Source organism: Chiloscyllium plagiosum, chromosome 43 (genome assembly GCF_004010195.1).
Source record: "Chiloscyllium plagiosum isolate BGI_BamShark_2017 chromosome 43, ASM401019v2, whole genome shotgun sequence".
Classification (NCBI taxonomy): Eukaryota; Metazoa; Chordata; class Chondrichthyes; order Orectolobiformes; family Hemiscylliidae; genus Chiloscyllium; species Chiloscyllium plagiosum.
Genome location: NC_057752.1, coordinates 8,833,828 through 8,843,732, shown reverse-complemented (window position 1 = coordinate 8,843,732; position 9,905 = coordinate 8,833,828). Strand labels below are relative to the sequence as shown.

General features: G+C 43.1%; 1 protein-coding gene across 5 annotated transcripts in view; it reads left to right on the top strand.

Moving 5' to 3' along the window:
- Positions 1-3,535: 3,535 nt before the first annotated feature.
- The window catches only part of tank (TRAF family member-associated NFKB activator), a 64,712-nt gene continuing 58,342 nt past the window's right edge, over positions 3,536-9,905 (top strand). For all 5 annotated transcript variants that reach the window (XR_006310007.1, XR_006310008.1, XR_006310006.1 and 2 more), the window contains exon 1: positions 3,536-3,613. Coding sequence is in view for 1 of the 5 variants with exons in the window: in XM_043681947.1 (XP_043537882.1) it covers positions 3,597-3,613 (17 nt within the window). In the remaining 4 variants the exon portion in view is untranslated. The remainder of the gene's footprint in view (positions 3,614-9,905) is intronic.

Genomic DNA, 9,905 nt, shown 5'->3' with positions numbered 1-9,905 from the left:
TTTGGTATAGGAACCACAGGAATGGCCCTGCACAGGTAAGACACATGGCCAATGTGAGGTCCCGTGATGTACAAAGTTCAGGTAGGAGAGGTGTTCCTAAGTAAGCACATGGAACACATGAAAACTGCAAACCTGCAAATAGGGTGGGAGAAAAACATACCTGGCCCCGCGAACATCTGGCAAGGCTGTCAGAACCTATGTATTCTCTCTTCTGGCGAGTGTCAAAGAAGCCTCTGAGGACGAGATAGACACGGCAGACGTCACAATCTCAATGCCAGCTGCAGAAGAAGATGACTTTGGACCATGGTACTCGGGGTGCAAGAGACGGGTCACGGTTCGGTGTACACTGCCAGTATCCGAGGTAGAATCTGAGGAACTGGACCTAATACAAAAACACCCCAGGAGAAGCTACAAGACAAAGAAGAGGCCTGTGTCCCCAGACTCAGAGGGAAGGGATATAGTGATTGGAACCAGATCAGCCAGGTGGATCTCAGAGTATGAGTTCTCTGAATAGGGCTGTTAATCTGGTCCAATCAGGAAGTCCTAGCTGACAGAAATAAACAGGAGTATCCATGGACCATTTATATATCGGTTGTGGGCATTTGCTTCCCCTTTTTAGTTACCTGAAAGGTCTTCTGTTTTGCTTTTGGTTGTACATCAGCCCCACTCGAGTGGGTACCCAGGCAGATCGGAGGATCTCCTCGTGGGTCTGCTCCTGGGCCTAGCAAAGCTAGCCATAAACGGGTCCAGGCAGCGGGCTGTGGAGGGGGTCATCTCTGCTGACTGCCTGCCCCCTCTGCCATGGTTACGTTTGAGCCCGGGTGTCCCTGGAGAAGGAAATGTGGTGCCTGCCAATGCTCTCAATGCCTTTAGGGAGAAGTGGGCACCACGGGGTGAGGAGTGCTTTATTTCCCCCTCCAACAGTATTTTGATTTAGTCCCCTCTTACTCTCCCTTCCTCACCCTCATCCCTTTTACCCTTTGATGTAAGCTTTGTCCTTATCAAGCTTTGTTTGTTAATGTTTCACTAGCCACAGAGGTGTTTTCCTGGTGGTGGAAAAGATAGAATAAAGTTTTTGCAAATATATATATATATATATATATATACACACACACACAGAGCCATGAGTGAGTTGGGGAAGATATAGAATAAAAGAGAAAAAAAGGATGAAAAATATTAGCAGGCGTGTTAGGGGTTCTGCTCATTCTAGGAGCTGGCTCTGAGCTAGTTGGGTCCATGTCAAGTACTATGCACGTGTAAATAAAGGGTCACTTGGTGATGGGATACTGGCCTTTGTGGGGTTATTTTAAGTGCCAGGGAGGTTTCCAGATTCCTGGACCAGCACAAACTAGATGGATTACACTTGGGCAAGACCAGAACTGATGTCCTATGTGGAGTGTTTGCTAGAGTGGTTGGGGAGGCTCTAAACTAAAATGGCTTGAGGATGGGAACCTATGCCAGGAGTCAGAGGAAGAGGAATCAAGGACAAGAGCAAACGATAGAAAGTTTATTCAAGAAAAGTGATATGCAGAGAAATCAAGGGCCAGGAGCAAACAAGGAAACAGTGAAAATAATGGGAATGGCACAAATAATGTGAAAACGACAAACCTTTAAGCTTTGTGCCTTAATGTGCAGAGTATTTGCAATAAAGTGGGTGAATTAATCATGCACATAGATGAAAACAGGTCTGATATAGGTGGGATTATGGAGACATGACTGCAGGGTGACCAGGGGTATCCAATATTTTGGAAGGACAGAAAAAAAGGAAAAAGCAGTGGAGTTGCATTGCCACTTAAAGAGGAAATGAACGCAATAGTGAAGAAGGATGTCAGCCCTGAATATGTGGAATCTGTATGGGTAGGGTTGAGAAACAACCAGGGGCAGAAAACATTAATGGGGGTTCTATATTGATCCCTAAACTGTAGTAGTAATGTTGAGGACAGCATTTAACAAAGAATTAGAGACACAAGCAATAAATGAACATCTGTAATTATGGTGACTTTAATTTGAATAGAGATTGGACAGGTCAAATTAGTAACAATATTGGAGAGGAGGAACTCTGGAGTGCATATGGTATGGTTTTCTGGGCCAGTACATTGAGGAAGCAGCTGGAGAACAGGCCATCCTAGACTAGGTATTGTGTAGTGAGAAAGGAATAATTTGCAAACTAGCTGTGCAAGGCCCCTTGAGAATGAGCGACCATAACTGTGATGATGCTGCGCCTTTAACAAGGTTATGTTGTGCTTGGTTTTGTTTTCAAGGGATCTTAAAGGCAGAGGTTCCGGTATGTCTGGAAAAATCTACTTGAGAAGCCTTTCAAGAGTTTTTTAAAAACACTTGTACAATGAAAGGGGAGTGGCCAGTTTCTCATAGTTCAGGGTTTAGTTTGGTTTGGGTTTAGCAGTCTGGCTGTTTGTTTACAGCTGCTGGTCAGGTTTTAGCTGGGAATCCAGAGAAGCTGCTTGACCCAAAGAAGCAGTTCTGAGCTGATCCCCTCTCTCTCTGACATCTCTCCTGTCAGAACCTGTGTTTAATTTTACCTTTTGTTTGCCAAGGGGGTGTTTATGGGGATGTTGCAAGTATTTGGAACAGCATCATTAAGTTGTGATAGAGTTGATGGAGTTTTCAGATATGTTATGTTATTCCATGTTCTGTTCTCTTTTGCTCGTGTATAAATAAATTCTGTTTTGTTTAAAACGGAGTGGTTGGGCCAGCTGCATCACTCCTGGAATATCCACTCTTTCTGCTAAATACAACTAGAAAAGGCAGGGGCTGGGCTGCCTTCTTGAAATGTTTTCAAGGGGTCTGGCCTGGTCTATAACATAATATAATAGAATTCCTCATCAAGATGGACAGTAACATAGTTGATTATGCAACTCAGGTCATGAATCTAAACAGTGGAAACTATGATGGTATGAGGTGGCACGGTGGCTCAGTGGTTAGCACTGTTGCCTCACAGCACCAGGGACCCGGGCTCAATTCCAGCCTCCGGCAACTGTCTGTGTGGAGTTTGCACATTCTCCCTGTGTCTGTGTGGGTTTCCTCGGGGTGCTCCAATTTCCTCCCACAGTCCAAACATGTGCAAGTTAGGTGAATTGACCATGCTAATATGCCCATAGTGTTCAGGGATGTGTAGGTTATGTGCATTAGTCAGGGGTAAATGTAGAGCAATAGGGGAGGGAAATGGGTCTGCGTGGGTTATGCTTCGGACGGTCAATGTGGATTTGTTGGGTCAAATGGCCTGTTTCCATACTGTAGGGATTCTGTGATGTTGGCTATGATAGATTGGGGAATGTTACTTAAAGGGATGATGGCGGAAAGGCAATGGCAAACATTCATATTTTCAGTGAATGTTTGGAGCAAACAAGAGTTACAAAAAAGATGATTCTAAAATGAAAAGAGAACAGATCTCAGTGTTTCCTGTTCCACTGACTTGTTACGGTTGTTTGGTACAGCTGCTGGGAAAGTCCCACCGAAACCAGAAGTCAGCATTTGTGCTCCTAGTAAAGATTCTGAGCAAATGCAGTGGTACATTGGAGAGACAACTGGTGTAAAGACGGACAATTTCAGGCCAACTGATCACCACCACCAAGGAGATGGCAGGGAAAATCCAGTAAGTTCGTGCAGACAAATACACCAATGTGCTTTATTTTTGCTATCACTTTTGATATCAAAGTCAGTTGTGCAATGACTTTGAAAATCCAGGAACAATAAATCTAAAAGCTACTTTTGCTGTCATTTTACTGTAATTTGTAATTATTTCTGTTACTGGTCCAAATACTGGAGCTTGGGATGATCAGAATAAACAGGTAATGAATAAGAAAATCAAATTGTTTATTTAGATCTCCACCAATTCTGCTCAATTACCTACATAGATTGGAGAAGCTGGGTGTGTTCTCCTTGGAAAATAGAGGATTAAGAGGGGATTTGAAAATCATGAAAAGTCTGTGCAGAGTAGATCGGGAGAAACTAGTCTCATTGGAGGAAGGATTGAGATCCAGAGGATTCTGATTTGAGGTGATGGGCAAAAGATGCAACGTGAGAAAATAAAACTTTATGCAGTGAGTGGTGAGCATCTGGAATGTACTGCCTGAGAGTGTGGTGCAGGCAGGTTCAATCAAGGTCTCAAAAGAGATTGTCTGAGAGAATATTTGCAGGCTGCAGGAGAGTGGCAAGGGATTGTTTTTGCAGAGAAGCAAAGGATAATGGACTCTTGTCTGTTATCATTCTTTTATTCTTTGAAACCAGCAAGCATCAGATCTGTGAAAGGAATCCAGTAACCAGTTTCCCCTTTCTCTGCTATCTCAATGGGAAGCGATATGACCAGGTGCACTGTGTTACTTCATTCTTCAGCTTTAATAGTCTCGTAACAAATGTTTCTTTTGTAAAAGGATTATGGTGAATATTGAGAAAAACTGTTTCTATTGCTGTTTCTATGCACTGTGTCTCATTGGGACCTATTTGAATATATTCTTCTCTATGCTATTCAAAGCATTGGTTAACCCAATGGGTTATGTAGACAGAATGGAACGTTTCAGGACATATTCAGGGGTTTCACATTTTTCCAACTTATCCACTCTCCTTCCCCATCATATAAATACAGGAAATTCTCATTGTGTATTTTTATTCTCGTTTGTATATCAGTTATAATTGTGTTTTACTTCTGCTTTTCAAAAACTCACTTGGCTATCTGAAACTGGAAGTAATATAGGTGAAGGTTGTCCCAGTTTGAGCCTTTGCAGTGCCTCTGTGCTGTGGATTGATCGTTTTAATCAGGCATCGTCTGTAACCATCAGCATTTTCACAAGAGCACAAGAGTACTTGATAGGGGTGGGGAGGAGAAAGAGGAGAGAAGAGCTACACACAGCAAAACAGATCCATTTTCACTATCCTGCCTTTGAAGAGAAGTTAGGTCAAACAGTGCTTTTGTTCTCCTGTAAAAATATTGTTATACTACAGATACTTAGACTGACTTCAGTTTGTTACCACTTTTTATTTTCTTGTCACAAAGGCTTTCATTTGGGCTGACACATGCTGCCACTGACACCGGTCACCTTGCATTGCCTGTGAGTTAGGTTTTTTCTGTGTTTGCTGCTGTGAACAATGATTCTTAGCCATTCATTTTCTGTTCTGATGAAAGGTCACAGATCTGAGACATTAACTTTCCTTCTCTACAGATGCTTCCTGACCTGCTGTGTATTTCCAGCAGTTTCTGTTCTTATTTCAGATTCTAGCATCGACTTGACTTTGCTTTTGCATCACTAATTCTCGGGCTGAGAGGTACTGCATTGTTTGGAGTTTTCTTCAAAGCCTGACAAGTGAAGTAGTCTGATCAGCCAGTCTAGCTGACACTGGACAAGCTCCAGACAGAGGGATTCTTTCATAGCAATAATAACAAGGAATAAGATTATTGGCTGTAGCTCCCCAGCAGAATCTACTGCGTGTTTGTTGTGGTTGGTGGAGATAGGGAATCATCCTGCTATTATTAATTTTTAAAAATTAGATTACTTACAGTGTGGAAACAGGCACTTCAGCCCAACAAGTCCACACTGGCCCTCCGAAGAGCAACCCACCCAGACCCATTCCCCTACAACTAACACTATGGACAATTCACCTAACCTCCACATTTTTGGACTGTGGGAGGAAACCGGAGAAAACCCACGCAGACAATGTGCAAACTCTACACAAACAGTTGCCCGAGGCGGGAATTGAACCCAGGTCTCTGGCGCTGTGAGGCAGCAGTGCTAACCACTGTGCCACCATGTCGCCCTTATGTTAATTTAGATACTGTGTTAAAGCTATCAGCCCTATAAAATAAAACCTATATATTTTAATGGAGATCTACCACTGCTTCAGTGAATGTTGGGATCATCGCGCCTGCATAATTGCCTCGAATTTTCTCTCACTCACCAATAACTAAAAAGTAGCACTTGTAATTGCAAACCCAGATATACTGTGAGCAGAGAAAGACAAATAGAAATAACAGGAAGAGAGAAACAGAGAAGTGGTGAGAAAATAAAAATATTTGTGGTGATTAGCATCTCCCAGGTTTTACGTGATGGACATAGCTTGTCACTTGTTTGTATAATAAATTGATAATTGTGCAAGACAGACTGGCTCTTGCTTTTTTGCCAGGTACATGTTTACCGCAATAATAAGCCTCTCCTGCTTGCCCATCATCCATCTTATTTCAAGATGTGGGGTTGAACCTTATTTTCTTGGGGTGCATATTAATTTTGTTGACTTTCATGGAGGGTTTCTTTCCATGAGGCCGAATGAGTTTTTTTGTGCCATCATCCCCAATCTCATCTAATTATTCCAAATACCCTTCCTCTATGTCAACCCTCTTGTCCAATGCTAACACAAGTCGACCACTTGCCGTGGCTGGAAGAACTCACCAACACTGGGATATCACAGAATAGGCTGTCATCCCTGCTGCCAGCTCTGATTTTCATGTTGGAAATTCTCAGTGTCTAGTTTCTTGTCTTTTAAAATCTTGACTCTGGCTTGACACTCAAATCTCTCATTTTGTGCACCATAGCCTGGGACCATGGCAGTCCCTTCATGATTCATGATATACACAGCAAGACCCACAGGTTCTTGTGCAACTTAACCATAAATAAAACTCCTTTTTAGAACAATGTCATTATTGCTATGGTTAATTTACTTCTTCCTTCTCCTCCATCACCACTATATTAACTCACTTTAGCACATTGCCTGGAATGGAATCTGTAGCAATGGAATGGAATCTGATTTCCAGTGCTTTCATAGCTACAGAAATTCCTGTAATCTACAGAATAGGTGACACGAATACTGGATGGATAACTGGCAATCCCCAGGCAAATGAGAGAGACAGTGATCCATTAGTATTCTATAATCAGACTATAATGAAGTTAAAACTGAGACATCAAACAGTAAATGAAATCAGTCTCTAACAGTGGACATATTTATATTCCTTTAATATGTAATTAAATATTACAACAATTCCAACTCAGTAGGATTAATAGCATCTGTAGTGAGAAAAAACTCTTCTGAAGCGGTCATATCAGCCTTGAAACATTAACTCTGTTTTTCTCTCCACAGATGCAGCTAGACCTGCCGAGTTTCTCCAGCATTTCTCTGTTTCAGATTTCCAGCATCTGCAGTAGAGTTATAAAGTCATAGAGATGTACAGCATGGAAACAGACCCATCGGTCCAACCTGTCCATGCCGACCAGAAATCCCAACCCAATCTAGTCCCACCTGCCAGCACCCGGCCCATATCCCTCCAAACCCTTCCTATTCATATACCCATCCAAATGCCTTTTAAATGTTGCAATTGTAGCTGTCCCCACCACTTCCTCTGGCAGCTCATTCCATACACGTACCACTCGCTGCGTGAAAACATTGCCCCTTAGGTCCCTTTTATATCTTTCCCCTCTCACCCTAAACCTATGCCCTCTAGTTCTGGACTCCCCCACCCCAGGGAAAAGACTTTGTCTATTTATTCTATCCATGCCCCACATAATTTTGTAAACCTTTATAAGGTCACACCTCAGCCTCAACGCTCCAGGGAAAACAGCCTCAGCCTGTTCAGCCTCTCTCTATAGCTCAAATCCTCCAACCCTGGCAACATCATTGCAAATCTTTTGTGAACCCTTTCAAGTTTCACAACATCTTTCCGATAGGAAGGAGATCAGAATTGCACGCAATATTCTAACAGTGGCCTAACCAATGTCATGTACAGCCTCAACATGACCTCCCAACTCCTGTACCAATAAAAGAAAGCATACCAAACGCCTTCTTCACTATCCTATCTACCTGCGACTCCACTTTCAAGGAGCTATGAACCTGCACTCCAAGGTCTCTTTGTTCAGCAACACTCCCTAGGACCTTACCATTAAGTGTATAAGTCCTGCTAAGATTTGCTTTCCCAAAATGCAGCACCTCACATTTATCTGAATTAAACTCCTTCTGCCACTTCTCAGCCCATTGGCCCATCTGATCAAGATCCTGTTGTAATCTGAGGAAACCTTCTTCGCTGTCCACTACACCTCCAATTTTGGTGTCATCAGCAAACTTCCTAACGGTACCTCTTATGCTTGCATCCAAATAATTTATGTAAATGACAAAAAGTAGAGGACCCAGCACCGATCCTTGTGGCACTCCACTGGTCACAGGCCTCCAGTCTGAAAAACAACCTTCCACCACCACCCTCTGTCTTCTACCTTTGAGTCAGTTCTGTATCCAAATGGCTACTTCTCCCTGTATTCCATGAGATCTAACCTTGCTAATCAGTCTCCCATGTGGAACCTTGTGGAACGCCTTACTGAAGTCCATATAAATCACATCTACCACTCTGCCCTCATCAGTCCTCTTTGTTACTTCTTCAAAAACCTCAATCAAGTTTGAGAGACATGATTTCCCCTACACAAAGCCGTGTTGACTATCCCTGATCAGTCCTTGCCTTTCCAAATACAGGTACATCCTGTCCCTCAGGATTCCCTCGAACAACTTGCCCACTACCGACGTCAGGCTCACTGGTCTATAGTTCCCTGGCTTGTCCTTACCACCCTTCTTAAACAGTGGCACCACGTTAGCCAACCTCCTGTCTTCTGGCACTTCACCTGTGACTATCGATGATACAAATATCTCAGCAAGAGGCCCAGCGATCACTCCTCTAGCTTCCCACAGAGTTCTAGAGTACACCTGATCAAGTCCTGGGGATTTATCCACCTCTACCCATTTCAAGACATCCAGCACTTCCTCCTCTGTAATATGGACATTTTGCAAGATGTCACCATCTATTTCACTACTTTCTATATCTTCCAAATCCTTTTGCACAGTAAATACTGATGCAAAATACTCGTTTAGTATCTCCCCCATTTTCTGCAGCTCCACACAAAAGCCGGCATGCTGATCTTTGAGGGGCCCTATTCTCTCCCTAGTTACCCTTTTGTGCAAGGTTTGTGAAGGTTTGTAGCTCAGGTTGAGGTTTAGGGTGTAGGTTTGATATCCAGACATTTCATTACCTGGCTAGGTAACATAATCAGTGGCGACCTCCAAGTGAAGCGAAGCTGTTGTCTCCTGCTTTCTATTTATAACTTTCTCCTGGATGGGGTTCCTGGGGTTTGTGGTGATGTAATTTCCTGTTCGTTTTCTGAGGGGTTGATAGATGGCATCTCGATCTATGTGCTTGTTTATGGCTTTGTGGTTGGATTGCCAGGCCTCTAGGAATTCTCTGACATGTCTTTGCTCAGCCTGTCCCACGATAGATGTGTTGTCCCAGTCGAAATGGTGTTTTTTTTTCATCCATGTGTAGGGCTACGAGGAAGAGAGGGTCGTGTCTTTTTGTAGCTTGCTAGTGTTTGTATATCCTGGTGGCTAACTTTCTTCCTGTTTGTCCTACGTAGTGTTTGTGGCAGTCCTTGCATGGAATTTTGTCGATGACGTTGGTTTTGTCCATGGGTTGTACTGGGTCTTTTAAGTTTGTTGGATTTTGTTTGAGAGTGTTGGTGGGTTTGTGTGCTATTCGGATTCTGAGGGGTCTTAGTTGTCTGGCTGTCATTTCTGAAACTTCTTTGATGTATGGTAAGGTGGTTAGGGTTTCTGGCTGTGTTTGATCTGCTTGTCGTGGTTTGTTCTTGAGGAATCTGCGCACTATAGTTTTTTTTGAGTATCCGTTCTTCTTGAATACGTTGTATAGGTGGTTCTCCTCTGTTTTCTGAAGTTCGTCTGTGCTGCAGTGTGTGGTGGCTCGTTGGAATAGTGTTCTGATACAGCTTCGGTTGTGTGTGTTGGGATGGTTGCTGGTGTAGTTAAGTATTTAGTCAGTGTTTGTCGGTTTTCTGTATACGCTGGTTTGTAGTTCTCCGTTGTCCTTTCTTCAGACTGTGACGTCCAGGAATGCGAGTTTGTTGTCGGTT